At 48.2% G+C, this 24,981-nt stretch overlaps 1 protein-coding gene across 2 annotated transcripts; it reads right to left on the bottom strand.

Moving 5' to 3' along the window:
• Positions 1 to 2,053: 2,053 nt before the first annotated feature.
• LOC143833886 (uncharacterized) lies at positions 2,054 to 24,981 on the bottom strand. Of its 2 annotated transcripts, XM_077330124.1 has the most exons (7): positions 19,823 to 20,175; positions 13,472 to 13,966; positions 13,108 to 13,234; positions 11,970 to 12,040; positions 11,621 to 11,747; positions 9,684 to 9,806; positions 2,054 to 9,441 (listed from the first exon to the last, which is right to left on the bottom strand). In XM_077330124.1, the coding sequence occupies exons 1-7, from the start codon at positions 20,084 to 20,086 to the stop codon at positions 7,196 to 7,198; spliced, it is 3,453 nt and encodes a 1,150-aa protein (XP_077186239.1). In that variant the 5' UTR covers positions 20,087 to 20,175; the 3' UTR covers positions 2,054 to 7,195. The 2 variants fall into 2 exon arrangements, with proteins under 2 accessions (XP_077186239.1, XP_077186240.1); XM_077330125.1 differs by lacking the exons at positions 9,684 to 9,806; positions 11,621 to 11,747; positions 11,970 to 12,040; ... (1 more) ...; positions 13,472 to 13,966; positions 19,823 to 20,175 and adding exons at positions 22,185 to 22,200; positions 23,467 to 24,696; positions 24,953 to 24,981 and having other exon boundaries at positions 2,055 to 9,035.

Here is a 24,981-nt window from a genome sequence, read left to right as displayed (position 1 = left end):
GGGGGCAAAACTGGTGTCTAAGACCCAACTTCCAGGTGGGGCCTGAATTCATAGAGCTTTTCCTGACGCACCTGAGATTACACTCGGAGTACAGAACTTAATGATAGCGAAGAGTGGTGACTTTAGGGCAGGGGTAGTCAAACTGCGGCCCTCCAGATGTCCATGGACTACAATTCCCAGGAGCCCCTGCAGCGAATGCTGGCAGGGGCTCCTGGGAATTGTAGTCCATGGACATCTGGAGGGCTGCAGTTTGATTACCCCTGCTTTAGGGACATAACATAGGAATTGGTCTCCAAAAAGGATAAAATTTACACATTACAGATCCCACTGAACCATTCAGCTATACATTATAGAGAGTTCTATATAGGTATATTTATATATAGAGTGCATTATTATAACCTTGACCACTGAGGAAGACCCGGAAGGGTCGAAACGCGTTTGGTCCTTGGTTCTATGTGCTGTTTGTTCGGTATAGTTTTTAAGAAGTTTTTATTCTGTTTTTAATTGTGCACCATAATAAATATTTAACAAGTTTTACATTATTTTTATTGTTCAGCTCAACTTGTGAGTTCCCCCCCGGGGCCTGAATTCACCCCGGAATTGCAATTGACTTCCAGCAGTGCTGCTTCCTCCAACCAGCTTTCCTGTCCAGCAGCCAGCCAATTGCCTTCCATCCCTCACCACTGACCACTCCCTCCTCCTTCCCTCCGAGGCTCGGAGGCTGCATGTCCCTACTGCATGAGAGCTGCCCCTGCCAGTGAGTTCCCTAACAGCTGTCTGCAGCCTTTCCATGTCTTGGAGGGAGGTGAGGCCATCTGCAGAGTTTTTCCAGCCCACCTCCCCAATCTAACGCCCGGGCTTGGCCTCTAGTAAAACACATGAAGAACCATAAAACTCAGTTGGGGTGGGGGGAGCTGCGTACCTGGTTCAGATTCCTCTGTTGCCACAAGTGAAGATCCGTTGCCCCGAGTGAAGTTTGGAGAGGTCCTCTTTGTGGGTCAGGCTGCATGGGGAGAAAGCCCTTTCGGGGGCAGTGCTGATTTGCTTCTCCGTCAAAGTTGCACATAACCCTAAGGCACTTACCTAAGGAAACCAAAGTGGGGAGCAGAATGGCCTTCAAGGTCTCCTCCACCTTCCTTCTCAGAGATGAGTTGCAGTTGGTTTGCCCTCAGCCAATCTCCCACAGCCCAGTCAGACAGTGAGTTGGGCATTATAAGGCCACCCTCCAAAGTAGCCATTTTCCGTTTTTTCCGGTTGAGGACTGCCTTTGGGGGTGGGGGAGAGCTGCCGGCCCGGGCGCAGCGATTGCACATTTTCGCCAGCAGGTGGCGCTATCATGATGCACGGCAGCTCCACACATGCCCATTTGTGTCTGCTGGCGTGCCGGAAGCTGCACCTGCCTCTTCCCCCCCTCTCGCAGCAAGAAACTAGCCGGGCCGCTTCACTCGGGACCTGGTGAACTTCTCGCTGCGGGGGCGGAGAGGCAGGCGCGGCTGCCAGCAGCCCAGTACCAGGGCCTTCGCGGCCCGGTACCGGGCCGCAGACCAGGGGTCGACAACCCCTGCTCTAGGGGAACTGCTCTGTGTCACCTGGAGATCATGGTAATTCTGGGAGCTCTCCAGCTCCCCTCTGGAGGTTGGCCACGGTAGGCTTGGCATCAACCATTGGGCAACTTGATAGCCCCTGACTTGCGCTGGATCCCGCTCAACCATATGGAAGTCAGTGGCCTGTATTGGTTCAGGTTTTACAGGAGGGTGTCCGAGACACAGGCTGAATTGCTATGGAAGCTCACTGAGTGAACCCGGGCAAGTCACGTCCTTTCAGGCTAGCATATTTCACAAGGTCATTGTGAAGGAAAAAGCAGCACAGGAGAATTGTTCAAGGTCCTTTGTCCCTCAGTGTGAAATAAAGTCAGATAAGAAAAGCTCAGGTTCAGAGCCAAAGTCAGATCTGAACAGGAAAAGGACAAAGAATTTTACAGGGCTTAGGGCTAATCCTGCGTTGAGCAGGGGGTTGGACTAGATGGCCTGTATGACCCCTTCCAACTCTATGATTCTATGATTCTATGACAGCTCATAAGATCAAACAATCAAAACCACCACATTATAAGGAGTAATATCAAAATGAAGAGATGGAGAGAAAAATAAATACAAAAAAAGATGGACTTAAAAAAAATAGCAATTAACTTGAATGGATTGAACTCACCAACTGAAAGATCAACAGTTTATAATCAGTTAAAGAAAAAAGAATTGGACATTGTGTGTCTACAAGACACTGACATCAAACAGGAACATGAAAAAGTATTAAACTCTAAATATTTGAGTACTGGGTTTGTTTGTTTGTTTGACATCTGCTAACAACAACAAAAAAGGATTGGCTATATAAGTAAAAATTCCAAATGTGGAAGTAATAGAATAATTAAAAGATCTGAAGAGAAAATATCTATTTTTACAAATTTAAATTACAGGAATGACAAATCTTAACAACCATTTAACTTCCAAATGATGGCCAGATTATGTTTTATGAATAGCTTTTTCAAGATATTATAGATTTTTATCAAAGTGAAGTGTTAATATTGGTAGACAATAATGTTGTATCAATATCAAAAAAGACAGGTCTAAAAATACGGGTGGAAAACTGTCAAAAATGTTTTAAAATATATGAAAATACTAGACTCAGAAGACGGAGATTATACCATCCAAAAGAAAGGGACCATACTTTTTATTCACATAGACACCAGACATATTCAAGAAGTGATATGGGCTGGGCTACACAAATTCTCATTTCAAAATTTAAGAAGAAATTTTACCAAGAATACTAGCAGATCACAACCCAACAGAGATCTTTCTAGAAGGAGAATATAAGAAAGAAAGATGATTAAAGAAACATTACTTTCACAAGACATGCACTACATTTATGATGTAAACATGTTCTGACAGATCTTTTTTGCCATTAAGAATACAAACAACCTTACAGCCGTGACAATTTGAGAAACCAGCAAAGTCTATATTACAGGAATTGTAGCTAAAAAGTACCCCAATTTTTTTTCCAGTGACAAAGAGCAGAACAAAAACAAAAAGTCATAGGATAGAAAAAAAAAAACCTGAAGAAAATCGAGAAAACTAATGAGACAATTAGATTAAGAAGAGGAAGATATCAAAAACAATTAAACTAAAACAAAGATATTTGAAAAATGCAAATACATGTGGCAGATACCTGGCATATTGTTTAAGAAAAGGAAAGAAAAAAAAAAGAATACCTGGAATCAGAGGTGGTCAAAGAACTTTTAAAAATAACTATATAAGGCAGATTCTACAAATGATGGCCTCCCAAACTAAATAAAAGAGACATTAATTATAGACTTCTTCCCTGAACACAGAAAATTTTTAAATTAGAAAACAACAACACAAGAAATACATTGTTTTATTGGGGGGAAAACTTAAAAGACATAAAGCTTCTGGTCCAGATGGCTTAACTCTGATTTATTAAAAATCTTTTGAAGGAATTTTAACTCGACCCTTGTATGAAATCATTAATGAAATTCAAGAGACACAAGCTTCGTAAGACATGAGTATTACTTTGAATCACAGAGAAGGTAATGTTGTCATCTAGACTTATAATTTTAAATCTGAATTACAAAAAATGTTTACAATAAGAGCTGAAAGACTAAAAAGATATATCCCAGAGGTGATAAATGAAGATCAAACGAGTTTTGTCCCCCAAGATACATGATAGATAATATCAGATATATACTAAATACTATTGAATACTCAAAGAAAAAAAGGTGAAAAGACTGCTTTTCTGTTTTTGGATGCTGAAAAATTTCTGATAGAAGTTTTAAAAAACTTACATTGTGGAGATAATTTTTTTTTACATGGGTACAAATTATATATACAAGACAATATGTGAGAATTTTAATAAATAACAAATTGGAAATTGGAAAAGAAGCTTGGGAAAGATACCCAATTTCACCTTTATTGTTTGTTTCAATTTTGTAAATACTGGCCATGAAAAAAAAAATACACAAGTATTATTGGAATTAAGGGAAAAAATAAACTGAGATGCAGATTATGTGGTTATTTTGATTACTAACCCCTATAAATCTATGAAATGTGGAATGGAGTAAACTCACAGGATGTGTAAAACAACAAAAATTAAATATTTGGGAATAAATGTAATGGATTTAAGTGATGTTATATAAATAAAATTATTAGAAGACTTGGATACAGATAATTGAAGACATACAGCATTGGGAAAAATTAAGAATTCCTTGGCAAAGATGAATATTCACAGTTAAAGTAAATATATTGTCCAATTTTTAAATTTCAGGTGTTAGCAATCTATATTGAAGTGAAAATCATAAAATCATGGGAAATAATTTAATAAACTGTGTTGCAAGAATAGAATTGTCGTGGAAGATGTATGTGAAAGCTAGGGTACCCTATGGAGGGTGCCTGCTATGTCACTGCAGGAGTCCCCACTCAGCCATGTCTCTTTGCAATCAACTCCCTCAGGGACAGGGCTGGCCAGTCTACTGATTCTGTGAACTCAGCATCATCATCCCAGCAGGCTTCTCCATCACTAGTAATGCAACAAAACCACCTGCCTTCCTAAGAGGTTGCCTGTTGCATCTCTGCACGAGACACTGGCTTGGGAGGCCCTTCTTCCACTATACATAAAAACTCTTACTGCTGTGCAAGGGAAGCCTGCCTGCAGTGTAGCCGAAGAAACAAAGAGGTGTGTGGCTGTCTCTGTGCATGCAGCTGCTAGACCCCGCACCTGGCTCCAGCAGATCATGTTGTCGTTCCTAGGATCTTCCATGAGCCACCAGAGCTTGGCCAGGAAGGCAGGAACGGGCATGGCAGCTCCACCTCCGCTGGGCATGGCCACCTGCAGCATCCGCATTCTTCATCCCGGACTGACTCTGACACAATGCAGGGAAATACCTGCAGGGAAATACCATCATGTCTCCTGGCCAACATGACATCAGATCAAGGGGCAGGGATCGGAAGCTGAGCACAGCCAACGAGATGTGTTGCCTTGCTCTCACCCACAAGAGCAGAGCGGGACTAATAGCAGTTTGGTGCTGGTTGACGTCACTGCAGCGCAATCCCTAACAGAGGCACAGTAAAAGTTCCTTTGCCCATCGAGCAAGACTGGGGTTCCCCAGACCTAGACTGTTTGCGTGCTCCTCCATTTGGGGAAGGAGCTGCCCTGCACGGAGGGCTTGCGGTGCTGCACAATTCCATTGCGGTTGGCCTCCCCACACAGCCCGGATCCCGCTCTCTTGCGACCACAGTCCAGCTCCCCTTGTGCACCTCGCTACCTCCCTTCTGTCGCTGGCCTAGCGTGGGTGCCTGCCTCAGCTGTTCCTTCAAGGCTTTGGGCAGCACAGTGAGGCAAGAAGGGCAGCCCAAGCTCCGGCTTTGCCAGGGCCCTACAAAGGGTTGCCACTAGCACAAAAGGGGCAGTCGGCCTTGGCACCAACAGACCACCTGGCTCCATCAAGCGTGGCCCACAAACAACTAACAAAGTGACGACCAAAATGTCAGGCAGAGGGTGCTCCGTGACTCGGCTGCAACAGGGACAGGCATGCAACATCACCTCTGTAACAGACGTCCGGTACATTTCTATGAATGGGAATATGTCAAGGATAAGATTTAAGGTGTTACAAGACAAGAAAAGGGAGGCCTCGTCCTGCTAAATATTAACTTATCAAGACAAGAAGCAACAGTAGAAAGAGATGCAATTCAAAAAGAAGTGCAAGAGTTCTACATCTGAGTCACAAAAATTAGAAGCATGCCTACTGGGTGAGAGAGAGACACTTCTGGCTGGCAATGTGCGTGAACGAGATCTTAGGGGTACTTGTGGACTGTAAGCAAAAAGAGAGAGAGAGAGAGAGAGAGAGAGAGAGAGAGAGAGAGAGAGAGTAGACATTCTGGATGTGTTGGCAAAGGAGGTGAATGCAGTTTTGGTCTGTCTGTATTAACAGAGGCATTACATTCAAATTGCACGTTATCGTAGTCATGCTGTATACTGCATTAGTCAAACCCCACCTGGAGTCCTGTGCGCAGTTCTGGAGGCCTCACTTCAAAAACGATGTGGACAAAATGGAGAGGGTGTAGTGGAGAGTGACAAGGATGATCCAGTGCCTGGAGACCAAGCCCTGTGTGGAAAGGCTGAGAAACTTCGGAATGTTCAGCGCGGAGGAGATTGAGAGGGGACAGGATGGCTCTTCTTAAGTATTTGGAAGGTGGTGATTGGAGGACGGCAGGGAACAGTTCCTGTTGGCAGCAGAGGATAGGGCCTGCAGTAATGGCTTTAAACCACATGTAGAACAGTGCTGTCTAGATATTAGGAAAAAATGTTCAGTCAGAGTAGTTCAGCAGTGGAATAGGTAGCCTAAGGAAGTTAGGCTGAGTAGGCGTCTTTAACCAGTAGCTAGACAGGAGCTTTAGGCTGATTCTGCACTAGGTTGAACTAGGCAGCCTGTTTGGCCCTTTCCAACTCTATGATTCTAAATCCAGTGATACCAGTCCATTTACACAATACTGAATGTTGCTGGGGGGCCTGCACCCTTAGAACTTACTGAGGTGTTTGACTGAAGCACACGACCTTTGCCTTTCCAACCAAATTAATCCTACTACCAGAATTCCCTGGGCTTCAAAATGGTGACACACCAAAAAGCCCACAGCTGGCTGGACTGGGAAAGGATTAGGGTTCAAATCTAGGTCTCTAGAACTGCCTGTCAGTTAAACATTTTTGTGAATTAAGGATTCCAGCTGGTCACACTATGCTGACACCAGTAGCAGACAGGCTCTGGATATGTGCTACCCTCAACTTGTCCATTTCGTCAAAGGATTGGAGAAAGGCAAGTGTTCAGCCGGTTTTCAGCATTTCAGAAAGTGTTAGTTTGGCAGAGAACCAAAGTAATGAGTTTCACAGAGGAAGGCAACCACTAAAAAGGCCCCTCTTTGTGTAGCTACTCTCTGAGCCATCTGAACTGCCAACATGTGTGGATTTGAAGAAGGCCCTCATCAGAACCAGCTACAGGAATGTTTCAATTCACTGAAGAACTTGACAATCAGATCAGTGCATCAAGGTCATATCACACACTGAGTATTTATGAGGTTCCTCCCTTGTATGGACTCCTCCAGGATAAGTACAACATGAGCTGATGCTGAATATTTCCATGCTAAGTGAAACTTTCCACACACTCTGACCACTCAAAAGGTTTCTCCCCTGTGTGAGTTATTTGGTGCAGCTGAAGGCGGGTTTTCCTACTGAATTTCATTCCACAAACTGAGCATACAAAAGGTTTCTCCCCTGTGTGGGTTCTCTTATGCTGCTGAAGAGTGCCACTCTGACTGAATTTCTTATCACACTGTGAGCATTCAAAAGGTTTCTCCCCTGTGTGAGTTAATTGGTGCACGTGAAGGCGGGTTTTCCTACTGAATCTCATTCCACACACTGAGCATTCAAAAGGTTTCTCCCCTGTGTGAGTTCTCTTATGCTGTAGAAGAGTGCCACTCTGACTGAATTTCTTTCCACAATGTGAACATTCAAAAGGTTTCTCCCCTGTGTGAGTTATTTGGTGCACTTGAAGACTGGCATACCTAGTGAATCTTGTTCCACACATTGTGCATTCAAAAGGTTTCTCCCCAGTGTGGGTTCTCTGATGCTGTTGAAGAGTGCCACGCCGACTGAATCTCGTTCCACACTCTAAGCACTCAAAAGGTTTCTCTCCTGTGTGAATTCTCTGATGCTGCTGAAGACTGCCCTTCCCACTAAATCTCTTTCCACACTCTGAACATTCAAATGGTTTCTCCCCTGTGTGGATTCTTTGATGCAGCTGAAGATGGTCACTAAAAATGAATCTCTTTTCACACTCCAAGCATTCAAAAGGTTTCTCCCCTGTATGTGTTCTTTGATGCACTTGAAGATTGCACTTCCCGCTGAATCTCTTTCCACACTCTGAGCATCCAAAAAGTTTCTCCCCTGTATGTGTTCTTTGATGTACTTGAAGACTGCACTTCACACTGAATGTTTTTCCACACTCCGAGCATTCAAAAGGTTTCTCCCCTGTGTGAGTCATTTGATGACCTTGAAGACTGCCCTTCCTACTAAATCTTCTTCCACACACAGTGCATTCAAAAGGTTTCTCCCCTGTGTGGATTCTTTGATGCTGTTGAAGATGGCCCCTCTGAATGAATCTCTTTCCACACTGTAAACATTCAAAAGGTTTCTCCCCGGTGTGAGTTCTCTGATGTCCCTGAAGACTGTCACTCCTACTGAATTTCTTTCCACAGTCTAAGCATTCAAAAGGCTTCTCCCCTGTGTGGGTTCTCTGATGCTGTTGAAGATGGCTACTCTGATTGAATGTCTTTCCACACTCTGAGCATTCAAAACGGTTTATTACTGTATTGATTCTTTCATGTTCTTCAAGAATTTTGCTCCTACTTAATTTATTTCCAAATTCTGAGTAGTCAGAAGGTTTCTCTCCTGTGTGGCTTCTTTGGTGTTGTTGAAGACTGCCACTCTGCCTGAATCTTTTTCCACACTCAGAGCATTCAAAAGGTTTCCCCTCTGTGTGGGTTCTTTGATGTACTTGAAGACTGCCTTTCCCACTAAATTTCTTTCCACACTCAGAACATTCAAATGGTTTCTCCCCTGTGTGGGTTCTTTGATGTAACTGGAGATGGCCACTCCGACTGAATCCCTTTCCACACTCTAAGCATTCAAAAGGGTTCTCCCCTGTGTGGATTCTTTGATGTTCTTGAAGATAGTCACTCCTACTGAATTTCTTTCCACACTCCAAACATTCAAAAGGTTTCTCCCCACTGTGGGTTCTCTGGTGTTGTAGAAGACTGCCACTCTGCCTGAATCTCTTTCCACAGTCAGAGCATTCAAAAGGTTTCTCCCCTGTGTGGGTTCTCTGATGCTTTTGAAGACTGCCGCTCTCACTGAATCTTTTCCCACACTCTGAGCATTCAAAAGGTTTCTCCCCTGTGTGGGTTCTTTGGTGCCGTCGAAGTCTCCCATTTGAACTGAATTTCTTTCCACACAATAAGCACTCAAAGGGTTTATCCTCTTTGTGGGTTTCTTGATGCTGTTGAAATTTGCCACTCCTACTAAATCTCTTTCCACACTCTGTGCATTCAAATGGTTTCTCCCCTCTGTGTATTCCTTGGTACAGGAGGAGCTTTGATCTGTATCTGAAGTAATTTTCATACTGAATGGATGTACTTGCCTTCATTAGCCTCTGCACTGTAAACTGTGCATTATATTGTCTTCCATCTCTCTTCTCAATCATATGGCTGCCTTTATTCATCTTACGTATACTTTGATTTATAACCTTTTCTTTCAGGTCTTCAGTTTTAACTTGGTCTGGAAACGGCTGATCAAATTTCTCGCCCTCCTCATTCCTCTGGTCATCTTCCCCTGGAATAAAGAGAGAGCCCATTAACACCTAGGAGGGCAGGTAGGGCTGAAAGGGAAACTATGTGGCTGCATCGCCTTGAGACCTCTTGCTCAGAAGGACCTCCTGTCCCTCCCAATCCCAGCTCTGAGAAGGCTCCCTCCTCCTTTCCCAGCAGGCTGCATGAATCGACCAGTAATGAAACCAAAATCCCCCACGGTTAATTCTTGCCCGTACCCCAGACCTAACCATGACGGCGACTCACTCTCAGCCAGCACATCTGGGAAGGAAATGTGTTCTTGGGATCCTCTTGAGAAACTCTCCAGCCTTTCTTCGGATGCCAGGCCATTGTCTGTCTCCGCCACAGTCTCTCTCATACTTCTGGCTTCTTTCACAGAGAGAGAGAGAAAGAAAGTAATCATTCTTCTATGGGCAAGGAAAGACATTCCAGAGAAAATATTCTTTTGCAAGGATGGAAACTTGGTCAAGCTCAAAGCCCACAATCCCACGGGGGACACATCTGTGAGGCAAAGCACCCCAGTTCCTCTCAATGGGATTATGAAGTGGCCTCAACCAACATGCTGGTGTTTGCAACCTGAGTCTCCCTGCAGCCATCTTCCTCAGCTCTTTCAAGGCCAGAACCCAGAATGGGGTAGTTGGTTATGTTACAACCAGGCTTAGCTGCAGCATGCAGAAAGCCAGGTCTGACCATAAAGTCCCCTGGAGGGTCTGTTCAGGGCCTGGATTCATCCATGGTGCAATAGGATTTGTCAGTGAGGGTTCAGCTAGGCTTACCCTGGATCTTGACAGCATTTTGGGGAGATTGACCTGACTCCCAGCAACCGTTGTGCTAGAGCAGGTTTTCTCAACCAGGGTTTTGTGAAACCCTGCAGTTTCTCAACCCAAGAAGGGTTTCCTGAATGGGTGGGACTTAATCATTTCTAATATATATATATAGTTTTAATTTGTTAATTATTTATGGGGTGATATGATTATATATGGTATGGTCATATTGACCCGCTCCCCCCCAAAAGAAGTCTTGCTAATTTTATGCTCATGCCATGCTAGTACGACTTGATAATTTCTTGCATCCTCACAATGAATATTCTTATGCAGAGTCATTTAGGCTGCAGCTAGAATACGTGTGCTGCAACAAGAGATGCCCTCTAATACCAGGTGTCTCATGTATTAGATAGAACAGTTATATTTTCTTCTTCTTCTGTTGCTGAGCTATAGGAACAGTAATGTCTTGGTTTTAAATCCTTCACAAGAGCCTCTTGTGGCGCAGGGTGGTAAGGCAGCAGACGTGCAGTCTGAAGGCTCTGCCCATGAGGCTGGGAGTTCAATCCTAGAGGCCGGCTCAAGGTTGACTCAGCCTTCCATCCTTCCCAGGTCGGTCAAATGAGCACCCAGCTTGCTGGGGGGGGGGGGGTAAACGGTCATGACTGGGGAAGGGAATGGCAAACCACCCGTACTGAGTCTGCCATGAAAACGCTAGAGGGCGTCACCCCAAGGGTCAGACATGACCCAGTGCTTGCACAGGGGAGACCTTTACCTTTACCTTTTATTTTTAAAAGGTCGATTTTTCTTGGGAACCCATCGAACAGAGAGCCGTCCACGTACAAGAAGTAGTCCAAAGCTACTCAGGTATAAAGACCTTTACCTTTACCTTTTATTTTTAAAAGGTCGATTTTTCTTGGGAACCCATCGAACAGAGAGCCGTCCACGTACAAGAAGTAGTCCAAAGCTACTCAGGTATAAAGACCTTTACCTTTACCTTTTATTTTTAAAAGGTCGATTTTTCTTGGGAACCCATCGAACAGAGAGCCGTCCACGTACAAGAAGTAGTCCAAAGCTACTCAGGTATAAAGACTAGTGACCCCGGAAGACCGATACTTGGGTTACTGACAGGATCATTTCCAGATCCCAGGCAGAGCAGATGCTTGAAATCCCATCCAGGGGGAAGGGTGTGAGGTAAAGGTGGGCAACGGAGAAATGAGGATCTAGCCCTTTCCAGAGTCTTTCTGAGGGCCCCTCACGCCTCCTTTGCCTCAGGTCAGGAGACCTTCTCTAGCCACAACACTGACCTCAGTCGTCCTTGAGCAAGGAGTGGGACAGGTGGCAAAAATGTGTTTTGCTATTCAAGGTTTTGATTCAAGGTCATCCTAAAGGCAACAATTTGCACCTAGGAAAGATCCTTACCCAGAAAGGCTAAATTCTCGTGGTTCTCCAGCATGACTTCCTCACAGAGAGCTCTTTGGCCCGGATCCAGCAGGGCCCACTCGGCCTCAGTGAAACGGACGGCCACCTCCTCGAATGAAAAGGGACACTGAAAGGAAAAAAACGGTACCTTCATCAGAGATCATGCCAGGCAGAGATGGCACTCTGGCAGGGAGTCATCTGAGGGCGGACAGGCTGCATGGGTTGGGATGGGTAAAGGGGGTGGCATTGAGGGGGTCTCTTGCCCAGACACGCACTGGAAACCACAGCAGCAAAAGTCCCCTTGAGAAAAGAAAGAGGATCCAGGCAGGCCCCTGCTAATGCCCCTTACCTGGACTGGAGGTAAGGCAGCCATTTCCACACCTCCAAAGAGATGGGGGGTCAACAGCATCTCTTCCCCTCCTGTTAGTGAGACAAAGGAAGAGGGAAGGGTGTTTATCCTGAGTTCCTGCTTCACAAACCCCCTTCCCAGGAGTCTGAAAGCTGGCCCCGCACCCACTCCACCCTTCTTAATGAATTCTGTGAGAGGCACTAGAGAAGCACCCCTGAGCCAACGCTGCCAACATATTTCAGGGTTCTGTGAGACTTGAAAGGCTCCCTGTGAACTCTGGAGAGGGTGATGGAAAGGACATTACATGACAATTTGGAGGAGGAGGAAGAAGAAGAAGAGTTGGTTCTTATATACCACTTTTCTCTACCCGAAGGAGTCTCAGTGGCTTACAGTCACCTTCCCTTCCTCTCCTCACAACAGACACCCTGTGAGGTGGGTGAGGCTGAGGAAGCCCTGAGAGAACTGCTCGGTCAGAACAGCTTTATCAGTGCCGTGGCAAATCGAACCCGGCATGCCAGATTAGAAGTCTGCACTCCTAACCACTACACCAACCTGGCTCTCCATAACTGGAGCACGCCTAGAAAAAACTTGAGGGTACGATCAATGAGTGTTCAGAGCATCTAGTGTCATGCTAACGTCACAGCAGAATTTCTCAGGCACGAGGGCCAGAATTTCCAGCCAGACCCAACATCAAGATGACATCACATCTGCCCCAAGCCCCACTTGAAGCCCCTCCTCATATCCCCTGGGGAGCCACACCACGGCCTGCGATCCATAGTCCAGCATCCTGTTTCCCACGGCATCCTGCCAGACACACCCGGGCACAGAAATCAACCCGTCCCGTGATTCTTGGCCCCAAAGTTCTGCTGACCCAGAAGGTGGAGGCCCCCTCGATTCACTGGGCTGGAGAGCTCTGCCCGGGTTTGTAGACCTTTTCTTTTTCAAGCCGCCTTCAGCTCCTCTGGTGGAAGGATGGAGAGAGGTGACTATCTTAAGTACTGGGCGGAACCACAGTTAGCGACACTCCGTGCTGCACATTAAGTCTGTGTTGCGCGAGGGAGTTTTTAGACATTTGTGTAATCTGAATATTCTCCCCATCAAATTCACTGGATGCCCCAACTGTATGACGAGTCCTTACCACCAGAGAGGGCCTCTTGGGCATCGTGCTGGCCCTGCACCTTCTGCTCTTGCTCCAAGGAAGCTCCTTCAGCCTCAGGGGATGCGGCTTCTGTCTTCACGGATGGGGCCCACACCTGAAACAGCAGCTGGCGGGTGGGGGGGGGGGAGAGATGGAATGAAAAAGGGACCAAGAATCGGTCCTGCCCCACTCCCAGACCCTGCACCCTTCTGACAGCATCCCTGGTGACTTATCAGGAGGAATAAGACATTCACTAGTAGAGGAGGCTGCTGAAGAAGGCTGTATAATTTCTCATTCAGATTATTAACTTTAGGATAAGGGCTGATTGCCTGAATTGGACATACCTGGAGGGAAACCCCCTCACCTGCTCTGCCTGCCTCTTCTCCTCCGCCTGGCTCAGGAGGAAGCCTTCGGCCAGGGCCACCGCCTGGGAGCTGCTCTCTGGCCCGCATCCTCTCACCCAGCCCTGCATCTCCCGGGGCAGGAGGGCCAGGAACTGCTCCAGGATCACCCGGTCCAGGATCTGCTGCTTGGTGTGCCTCTCTGGCTCCAGCCAGCGGCTGCAGAGTCCGTGGAGCCGGCTGCAAACCTCTCGGGGCCCAGCAGCCTCACAGTAGCAGAACTGGTGGAAGCGTTGGCCATCTGAAATCTCTACTGCCTGATAACCTATCTCTGGCACAGCTCTTTCACAATATTCAGCACCACTCCCAGCTTGGGTGGGACAGGGGTCCTTGATTGCTGCCTTGCCCGTTCCCGGTCCTCCTGGGCCCCCTTCTTCCATCTCCTTCCCCTTCTCTTGGGTCGCCTCCGGCTGCGGAAGGACTCCTTCGCCCACCTGGCTATGCCGAGAGGCCTCTCCCTGGGGGGACAGAGAAAGACAGACAGCAACGTGTCAGAATAAATAAATACATAAAAATTAAATAAATAACAAATGAAAATTTAAAAGAATGGAGGACACCCCTGAGCATCACAAATCTCCACAGGCTCAGGAGACAAGTGAGAACTGTCGGGGGGGGGGGAGGGTCAGAGCAAAAGTGCTCCTTGGGGTCTGTAGTCCAGATGTGATATCATTTTGCTATACGACATAGCAAATTATATTTTACATATATGTCTCCGTTGGGAAATTTCACTGTCTCTATGTGGCTCTCATCAGTCTGGCTCCATCTGTCCAAGGGGTCAGTCCCAAAAGGAAAAGAGGGAAGGTGTTCGCTGTTATATCAGAAGAAAAATAGTTGGTTTTTATACTCCGCTTTTCTCTGCCCAAAGGAGTCTCAAAGCAGCTTACAATCACCATCTCTCCCTCTCCCCACAACAGCCACACCCAGTGAGGGAGGTGGGCTGAGAGAGCCCTGACGGGACTGTTCTGTGAGACCGGCACTATCAGGACTGTGACTAGTTCAAGGTCACCCAGCTGGCTGCTTGTGGAGGAGCGGGGACTCAAATCCAGCTCGCCAGATTAGAAGCCGCTGCTTTAAACCGCTACACCAAGCTCTTCCATCCCTTCCAAGGGGCTGAGGTCTCAGGCAAGATCTTTGACCAAGAACCCAGCTGAGGCGAAAGGGCACAAAATTGTCTATGGGAAGAAGGAGCAGCTGAGATTGGGAGGGAAAGGCACCTTTGAGGTGGGGCAGTGGAGCTCTGGTTTCTGCCAGTACGTGTGCCATGAAAGCCAACAGCACCGAGACCTCAGAAGGCTCCAGGGCTTCCTCCTTCCAAGGGGAGCCAACCCAGGCAAACAGCACCCCTCGTATGCCACAAGGCTTCCATCCAGAGCAGGCCCACGGCTGCCTCCTGGCCCCACAGTCCAGCTCCCCCTGAGAGAAGCACACTTTCCCAGAGTCCAGACGGTTTTGGGGTCAAGTCTCAGTCCAGCCCTGGAAAGACTGCAGATGGTTGCTCACCCTGACAGGAGATTTGCCCACCCGAGGGCTGCTGGGAAGAAGAGGAGCCTCAGCTGGTTTCCGCACACAAACTGATAAGCATAGTCTGGAGATCAGCTGTCATTCAGGCACTATCCAGGCCATACCCAACTTAGTGTCGTGGTTAGGAGTGTGGATTTCTAATCTGGCGAGCCAGGTTTGATTCCGTGCTCCCCCACATGCAGCCATCTTGGGCTCACCACAGCCCTGTTAAAGATGTTCTGACTGAGCAGGAATATCAGAGCTCTCTCAGCCTCACCTCCCTCACAGGCTGTCTGTTGTGGGGAGAGGAAAGGGAAGGCAACTGTAAGCCACTTTGACACTCATTCAGCTGGAGAAAAGTGGCATCTAAAAACCAACTCTTCTTCTTCTCCATTAATATCAGGGCTCTCTCAGCCTCACCTCCCTCACAGGGTGTCTGTAGTGGGGAGAGGAAAGGGAAGGTGACTGGAAGCTGCTTTGAGACTCCTTCGGGTAGAGAAAAGCAGCATATAAGAACCAACTCTTCTTCAGTAATCTCAGGGCTCTCTCAGCCTCCCCTCCCTCACAGGGTGTCCTAGATCAGGGGTAGTCAACCTGTGGTCCTCCTGATGTTCATGGACTACACTTCCCATGAGCCCCTGCCAGCATTTGCTGGCAGGGGCTCATGGGAAGTGTAGTCTATGAACATCTGGAGGACCACAGGTTGACTACCCCTGTCCTAGATGACCCATGAGGCTCCCTCCAAATCTATTATTCTATTATTTGGTCCATCCTGAATGTGCTGCCCACCAGCTTCATTTGATGCCCCCCTAATTCTAGTATTTTGTGGGAGAATAAAATTTCCTTTTGACACCTCTCTCAACCCAATCCCTAGCTTGACAAACCTCCATCATGTCTCCCCATACTTTAGTCTTTTCTAAATTGGGAAAAAAAAAAACGTTCCAGACTCTTCAGGCTTTCCTCATGGGGAAGGTGCTGGCAAAGATGTGCACCCCTGGGCCATTTCGTCCTCCGGGCCTCGGCCTTGGATCTGATCCCAGAGGAGGCGGCCCTATCATCATGCTCCGCCCCTCCCTGCCTGTCAGAGGGGAGTCATCTCCTGTGCTCGGTGGGCACGGGGTAGCCTTGCTGGGCTCTCTGCCCCTTGGCAACAGATTTCTCTTAAAATGCTCCTCTCTGCTGGGCAGACCTTATGCATCAGCTGGCAGCCCCGGCCCTCCCACTGTGGAAAGGCTTTTGGGGCTGCAGCTGATTCCCCGGCAGGCTGGCAGGCTGGACTTCCATTCCCCCAAGCCCCTTCGTGGAAGGAAAAAGGCCTCCGTTTGTCGGTTTGTGTTGTGCAGAATGACAGTTTGATGAATGCACCTTTTCTTGTCCTGAAAAATATTGATTATTCCCCTTCCCTCCCAGCTCCACTTACATAGTGCGGGACAAAGCTGGTGCCTAACAGGGTTGCCAACCTCCAGCTGGGGCCTGAAGCTCTCCAAAAATTCCGACCGACATGCAGCCCCCGGAGAAAATGGCTGCCTTGGAGGGAGGATTCTCAGGCCTGCTTCCCACCTGATGCCAAGCCCCCCTCCCCAAATCAGGCATTTCCCAATATGCCCCTCCCCAGAGGTGCAGGAATGTCGGTTTGGGAGATGCCAACCCCAGGCAAACCAGGACAGGGAATGCGCCCCACCTTCCTCCCTTCCAAGATCCCCCAGCTTCTCCCTCCAACGCCTTACCCGTGAGTAAACCTTACTTGGATTGGGCCGCCAGGCTGACTCCTGCTGCATCTTCGGAGCCTTTCCTGGCATCTCCCCCTCCCCAGTAAGAGGCAGCCCCCTCCTTCTCCCACACTTTGCAGGAAAGGAGCCTCCCCCCCACCCCTCCTTGCTTGGCCTCTCTAGCAAAAGGCTCTGTGGGTTTAACCCTTTCAGTGCTGCAGAGAAATTTTAAAAATATTTCCATATCCTCTCCATGTGCAGCTTCAGCCAGGCTGCCTTCCACCCCACCCTCAGTGGAGCTGCTCTGGAGTTACTCCTGGGCTGAACTTTCAGAAAAGGGAGGCTGAAGCTGGGTTCCAGTTCACTATTCGCATTTCCTAGCTTTTTATTTATGCCCTATTTGTAAATCCAACCACAAATATATCAAGAATAATTTAAGATTTGCAAATAAGGACCTAGAAAATGCAAACAAAGACCTGGGAACCAACTTGTCTTCTTACTTAAGGACTGAAATTCTATTAGGGAAGGGGTTAGGCAGTGTTAGATGCTGCTGTTTCATTTTGAACAGGCAAATGTGGATTATTAACTCTCCCCAAGAGAGAAAAGGCAGGACCTCCAGTGTGGCCAGACAGCCCCGGTCTGGGAGTTTTTAACACTATCCGTGTGCAGGACAGAGCCTGCCTTCCAAGAAAGGAGGCTGGGTTGGAAACCTCCTGAGGTAAACATTGAATTTGGGGCTGGATTCCTGATTACAAACAATATTCTTGCAGAATATGAGAACAGATCTGTGTGGTGGCCTTTAGACTTCAGAGAATGCCCAACCGAGTAAGCGAGGGCAAGGTTTGTTTGGAGTCAGTGTTGCTGCATCAATTGCAATCAGCTTATTCTTGGGCTGTTGCTCTTTTAAATACAAATAATCATTCAGCTTTCTTTGAGCAACTGTTCAACACTGTTATGTATATTCCATTAACAAACACAAAGAGCACTTCTTACACTGATCCAACCTTGTACATTCTGACTGAGGTAAACTTTGTTCATAACACACATCTTTGTGCTACTGTAACTTATTGAGAAAAGAAGAAGGGGACGACAGAGAATGAGGTGGCTGGATGGAGACACTGAAGCAGTCGGTGCAAACTTAAATGGACTCTGGGGAATGGTAGAGGACAGGAAAGCCTGGAGGATCATTGTCCAGGGGGTCGCGATGGGTTGGACACGACTTCGCAACTAACAATAACATAAACTTATCAAGACATGCAATCTGTCTCAAACACACAAGCACAGAGAAGCAGAGGCACTGAGCAACAGAGATTCTGTTAAACATCAGAAATCTCCCAGCATGGGCCACTCCTTTCAATACGGGCACTGCTTGTATGCAAGGATGCAAAAACACAACCCCTCCCTCAAGTGCTTGTTCCGTCCTAAAGAAACGGTCCGCTTTAGGCACATTCCTGGGAAGGCAAAGCTGGCACTTCCCAAGCTGCCAGTCCTCACTGAGGCCGTCTGCCAGAAGGAACTGCATGGGAAAGGCTGATCCTAAAACGGACACTGGTCTCCCGTCACAATCCCTCCCACTCCCCTGATGCCACAAGGAGAACGCTGTGGCCTGGAAACTGAGTTTTCATTATCTATTTCGTTCTTTGAAAAGGCTGTCCAAGGCTTAGGGGGATGTATGCTGGTCTCGTCGCCTCCATTCTGCCCTCCCAACAACCCTTTGAGGTAGGCCAGGCTGAGGGGCAGCTTGCCCTCCTTCACCTTACTTGGCTTCTTTGCCTCATTTCCTTCTTCGAGCGAGTCATGAGCTTAGTGGATCATGGGAATACCAGAACAGTTCTCTTGTCTCGGACTGAAAGAGTTGGTCATCAAACCTCCCCCCCTCCAAAAGAAAAGAAACATGCCAAGTGCCTAAGAGGGTTGTCAACCTCCAGGCGGGACCTGAAGTTCTCCCCGAATGGCAGCTGACTTCCAGCAGCCCTAAAGTTACAGCTGCGTTGGGCTCCCCATGCAAGCTACTGAACGCAAGAGACTGAGAGAGGGGGGTGGCCGTTGCCTGCCTCGGTGCAGCTCCCTTGGCCTTCCTCAGTGGTCTCCCATCCACCTGGGGACCAGGGACCACCCTCATCGGCTGAAACTATGGGGCTAGCCTGGCCACCCAGGGCAGGGCAGGGCAGGGCAGGGCAGGGCAGGGCAGGGCAGGGCAGGGCAGGGCAGGGCAGGGCAGGGCAGGGCAGGGCAGGGCAGGGCAGGGCAGGGCAGGGGGCACTCTGAGGCTACTAGAAAGTTCTGCTTCTGGGTCTCCAGAGGGGAGATTTTGAAAGACACCCAATCATTTCTCTCCCGCACCCCACCAAGGACACACTTTGCTGCCAAGGAGACCCCTGTCCTTGGCTCCAGTGCGCCTTGAGCAGCCTTTCTCCACATTTTTCCCACCGAGAAACCCCTGAAACATTCTTCAGGCTTCCAGAAATCCCACGATGGTGCAGAATAAGCATGGCTGGGTACAGGCCTACCCGGGGGGGGGGCCCTCCCTTCCCCACCCCCTACAGCCCCATCATAGGCCATTAGGGGAGGGGGCTGATCAACATCACTGTATATAGTCACCAATAAATATTTATATATTTATAAAATAAACTGACTCCATCCGGGAACCCCTTCCAGGGCTCTTGAGAAACCCCGGGGTTTCATGGAATCCTGCCCTAGAGTTACAGGGAAGGACGTGGGGAGCCACAGTGCCCCTAAACCCCACCCCTGCTCAGAGTTTGACAACTTCCAAAGGTACTCAAAGACACCGATTATCTCCCCCTACTCTGCGTGCCTAATGGGGGGGGGGCAAACCTGGTGCCTAAGAAGGTTGCCAACCTCCAGGTGGGGTCTGAAGTTGCAAACTCCCTCCAGGAGGGATCAGCTGCCTTGGAGGGAGGACTCCCTGGGCAGGCTCCCACCGGAGATCCCCACCCCCGATGTCCCCAAACCAGGCCTTTCCGCGACTCCACCTCGCGAAATTTGCGGGCATGTCTCCTCCGGGAGTTGGCAACCGCGTGCAAACCAGGGTGGGCATGAGCCCCGCCTCCCTCCCTCCCTCCCTCCCTCCCTCCGCGGCCTTACCTGCGAGTAAAGCTTCCCTGGATCGGGCCGCCAGGCTGTCCCGGGCTGCTGCATCCCCGGAGGAGCCTCTGCCGGCCTCTCCCCTCCTCCGGACTGCAGGGCGAAGGGAAAGGCGTCCTCGGCTGCCCTGGGGAGGGGAGAGCAGCCCCCCCCGCCGGACCCCCCCCAGGCCACGCCCCGAGGGAGAGCAGAGAACTGCGGCGGAGACCCCCCCTGCAGGGAGGCTGGGGGAGAACTGGGGCTGCAGTCCCGCCTCCTGGTCATGTGACCACGGGGGGGAAGCTCCGTCAAGGCACAGGGCAGGGATGCCAGCCTCCAGGCGGGACATGGGCCTCCAGCTCCCCTGGAGAAAGGGGCTGCTCCGGCGTCACGCCCCCGCGGAGCCCCTCCCCTCGCCCAGGCTCCACCCCCACCCCCACCCCCGTCTCCGGGCTTCCCCCAAACTGGAGCTGGCAACCCCAACGTTGCAGCTACCTTGGGGCGCCCCATAGGAGAGATTCGTGGGCCCCCTGCGTTGCACCCTTGGGTGGCCACCCAGACAGGGCGAGGAGGAAGCTGGGCTCCTGGGTCTCCAAAAGAGGAATCTAAAAAGATCTGCTGCTCTGTGGGTCTGCTCTGACCCCCCCCCCTTAAAGGTAAAGGTCTCCCCCCCTGTGCAAGCACTGAGTCATGTCTGACCCTTGGGGTGACGCCCTCCAGCGTTTTCTTGGCAGACTCAATGCGGGGTGGTTTGCCAGTGCCTTCCCCAGTCATGACCGTTTACCCCCCAGCAGCAAGCTGGGGGCTCCTTTTACCGACCTCTGAAGGATGGAAGGCTGAGTCAACGTTGAGCCGGCTGCTGGGATTGAACTCCCAGCCTCATGGGCAAAGCTTTCAGACAGCTGCCTTACCACTCTGCACCACAAGAGGCTCTTACCCCCCCCTTACTTTGCTGCAAAGGGGGCAGAGATCCTCGTTGGCCCTGGCTGCGGTGACCCTACAGCAGGGGTGGGGGGAGATGGACCTGGTGAGACACAGTTCTCCATAATCCCCCCCCCCTTAGAGGTTGCCAACTTCCAGACTGTTCCTTGAACATCAGTTTGAATTGCACAATTCGCTGCTGGTTATTCATCTGCCGCCCAGGAAGGCCTTCAGCGGCCCATTTCTACCCTTTCAGGCTCCATTCAAGGGAGAGAGTTGACTCTTGATGAGCCATCAGCTCCCCCTCTAGGTGTGACTCCCAGGGGAGGAGAAAACGCCCCTAAAGCACTTAAAGTCAGCATTTTCAGGCAGTGTCTTGGGCGGGAGCCTTTCCCCCTCCTACAATTCTCCTCAGGCTCCTTCTCCCTCAACCTAACCTACCTCACTGTCATAGAGTTGGACGGGACCTCCAGGGTCATCTAGTCCAACCTCCTGCACAATGCAGGACCTCGTAACTACCTGCCCACCCACAGTGACCCCAATTTCATGCCCAAGTGATCCTACCCCCAACATCTAAAATTCAGCTACCGTCCCACAGTGGCAATGAGCAATTCCCTGGGTATGCGAGGAAGGGCCACAAGAGACAAACGCTGGCACATCCCTTCCTGCCCACCCACTCCCCATATGCCTCAGTTCATAAAACCAGCATTTTTGTGAGGTGGCCATCTAGCCTCTCCTATAAAACTTCCGAAGAAGAACCTACCACTTCCCGAAGAAGCCTATTCAACTGAAGAACCGCTCTGTCAGGAACTTCTTCCGGATGTTTAGCCAAAAATTCGTTTGAATTAATTTCAACTCATTGGTTCTGGTCTGACTTTAGGGGGCAACAAAAAACAGCTCTCCTCCCTCGTCTATATAACAGCCCCTCAAGTATTTGGAGATGGCTATCAGATCCCCTCTCAGTCGTCTTGGTCTCCAAACCCCTCACTGTCTTTGTAGCCCTCTTCTGGCCACACACCAGTTTATCTACATCTTTCTTCTGTTGTCGTGCCCAAAACTGAACACAGTACTCCAAGACCATTTATGCACTGAAGGTTTCATGCCTGGCTGCAGGCTGCAGTTTTAGTCGTGGCAGATTGCCCCACCTCTTCCTGCACTCACACAGGGGAGCATTTGGCCTGGCAAATTCTCCCCTGATTTGTGCTCCTGCATGGGAGCTGGGGCAGTTAAGTTCCCAGTGCGTAAACGGTCCAAGTGAGGCCAAACCAGAGCAGAGCAAAGCGGCACCATCACCTCCCGCGATCTGGACAGTATTCTTTTAATACAGCCCAAAATCCTGTTTGCCTTTTTAGCCACCAAGACACCCTGCTGACTCATGTTCAGTGTCTGGTCTACTAAGACCCCCAGATCCTTTTCACAAATACTACAGCCAAGACATGTCTTGCCCATCCTATAGTGATACATATGATTTTTCCTACCTAAATGAAGAACTTTACATTTATCTCTATTGACCAACAGTGTTCCCGTTGTGACCATAAAATATGGAAGGGGAAGTCAAAGTGTAATCCACCCTGGGTTCTCACTGAGGGGAAATGAATGGTACAAATATTTCAAATATTGTTTTTCAGAAACAGAGATAACATCTTTATCGGCATGCCTGAGAAAGTTGTTTCCATTACGGCCGTTAACTTAGAAATGTCTGTCTCTCAGACAGCATAAGGATCTGAGGGACCTATATGTTGAGAGATAATGATAGATTTAATAGATGAACATGTATCAGTAGCTTCCTATTACCCTAGGGAGAGAAAATGCACGATCTTAAAAGCTTTCCAAGGCAATATACATGTAATAATGTATATATTGAATTTCTACTTTTGTTACAACTAACTGATACTGGAGGACTCAACCACTGATGATGGAAATTATCTAGAATAATTATGGTTGCTTCTTCATGTATATAAAAGAAATTGTAAAAGAAATTGTATTGGAATTCAATATATACATTATCACAAGTATATTGCCTTGGAAAGGTTACTTGTTTTTCTGTTGATTTTCCATTGTGAACCTTCGTTTTTCGTGTTGTGATCTTAAAAGCTGGCAGGTGGCAGCCTTCTGGGAGTTTTTAACACTCTTCATGGGAGGGAAGGGACTCCTAGAAAGGAGGCTGAATTGGGACATCCCCTGTGCTGTTCAGTGCTTGCTCCAGGCCTACAAGGGATGGCCTCCTGGCTCTGACTGAGGGTTGGCCATAAACTTACACAGAGGTTATCTGTAAAAAGCAAAAGAAAAACAAATTATTTGTGGTTTCAAATGAGAGCCCACAACATTACAGAACCTGTTTCACATTTGTATGGATTAACTGAAGAACTTGACATATAGATCAGCGCATAAAGGTCCTATCACACACTGAGTATTTATGAGGTCCGTCCCTTGTATGGATTGCTCCAGGATAAGTACAACATGAGCTGACGCTGAAGATTTCCATGCTAAATGAAACTGTCCCCACAATCTGACCACTTAAAACGTTTTTTCCACTGTGTGAGTTTTTTGGTGCACTTGAAGACTGGCATTCCTAGTGAATTTTTTTTTGCACACTGAGCATTCAAAAGGTTTCTCCCCTGAGTGGGTTCTCTGATGCTGTTGAAGAATGCCACGACGACTGAATCTTGTTCCACACACTGAGCATTCAAAAGGTTTCTCTCCTGTGTGGGTTTTCTGATGCTGCTGAAGACCTCCCTTCCCACTAAATCTCTTTCCACACTCTGAGCATTCAAAAGGTTTCTCCCCTGTGTGGGTTCTTAGATGCCGTAGAAAATTGCTACTGTCACGCAATCTCTTTCCACATTCTGAGCATTCAAAAAGTTTGTCCACTGTGTGAATTCGTTGATGCAGTACGAGGTGGCCACTCTGACTGAATCTCTTTCCACACTCTGAACATTCAAAAGGCTTCTCACCTGTATGGGTTCTTAGATGCTGGTGAAGATTGGAACTGGAACTATATTTCTTGCCACAATCTGAGCATTCAAAAGGTTTCTCCCCTGTGTGGGTTCTCTGATGCTGTTGAAGAATGCCACGACGACTGAATCTTGTTCCACACACTGAGCATTCAAAAGGTTTCTCTCCTGTGTGGGTTCTCTGATGCTGCTGAAGGTACCCACTACGGCTAAATCTTGTTCCACACACTGAGCATTCAAAAGGCTTCTCCCCTGTGTGGGTTCTTAGATGCTGCTGAAGACTGCCCTTCCCACTAAATCTCTTTCCACACTCTGAACATTCAAAAGGTTTCTCCCCTGTGTGAGTTCTCTGATGTACACGAAGACTACACTTCCCAGTGAATCTCTTTCCACAGTCTGAGCATTCAAAAGGTTTCTCCCCCATTTGAGTTCTTTGATGATGTTGAAGACTGGCTTTCCTACTAAATCTCTTTCCACACTCTGAACATTCAAAAGGTTTCTCCCCTGTGTGGGTTCTCTGATGTTCTTGAAGACTGCCAGTCTGCCTGAATCTCTTTCCACACTGGGAGCATTCAAAAGGTTTCTCCCCTGTGTGGGTTCTTTGGTGCTGTTGAAGACTGCTACTTTGCCTAAATTTCTTTCCACACTTAGAGCAATCAAAAGGTTTCCATTCTATGTGGGTTCTTAGATGCAGCTGAAGACTGCCCTTTCCACTAAATCTCTTTCCACACTCTGAGCATTCAAATGGTTTCTCCCCTCTGTGTCTTCCTTGATACGAAAGGATCTGTGATCTGTATCTGAAGAAATTTTCATACCTAATGAATGAACTTGCCTTCATGATCCTCTGCTTCGGAAAGTATGCATTATATTGTCTTCCGTTGCCCTTCTCAATCATACGGCTGCCTTTCTTTCTCTTATGTCTACCTTGATTAATGACTTTTTCTTTCAAATCTTCATTTTCAATTCCATCTGGAAACTGCAGATCAAATTTCTCACCCTCCTTATTCCTCTGATAGCCTTCTGCTGGAGTAAAGAGAGAGCCCATTAACACCTGAGAGGGCAAGTAACAAGTCCAAAAGAAATTCCCCTGAAGCACAGCTAAGCTCAGAAGGTTATCTTGACCTTTGAAATCTCAGCCCCCTGAAGGTTTCCCCTCCTCCATTCTCAGTGGGCTGCATCATTGTACCAAACCCAAATGTTGTTCAGAAATTACTCCAAACCCCCCTATGGCTATTCCCCTGCCTGTTCTCTTGACATAACGGGGAAGGATACTCACTCTCAGCCAGCTCACTTGGGAAGGAGATA

Source organism: Paroedura picta, chromosome 3, assembly GCF_049243985.1.
Source record: "Paroedura picta isolate Pp20150507F chromosome 3, Ppicta_v3.0, whole genome shotgun sequence".
NCBI lineage: Eukaryota > Metazoa > Chordata > Lepidosauria > Squamata > Gekkonidae > Paroedura > Paroedura picta.
Note: the sequence above shows the minus strand (reverse complement) of the source record. Positions and strands in the feature narration are given on the sequence as shown.

What these genes read in the sequence shown, in the direction of transcription:
- LOC143833886 (XM_077330124.1), bottom strand. Translation starts at nt 20,086, where the DNA reads ATGACCAGGAGGCGGGACTGCAGCCCCAGTTCTCCCCCAGCCTCCCTG. An exon ending in CGAGAATTTAGCCTTTCTGG is followed by an intron (nt 9,807 to 11,620) that starts GTAAGGATCTTT and finishes TCTCTGTGAAAG; the next exon opens with AAGCCAGAAGTATGAGAGAG. An exon ending in CCCAGATGTGCTGGCTGAGA is followed by an intron (nt 9,442 to 9,683) that starts GTGAGTCGCCGT and finishes TCTTTATTCCAG; the next exon opens with GGGAAGATGACCAGAGGAAT.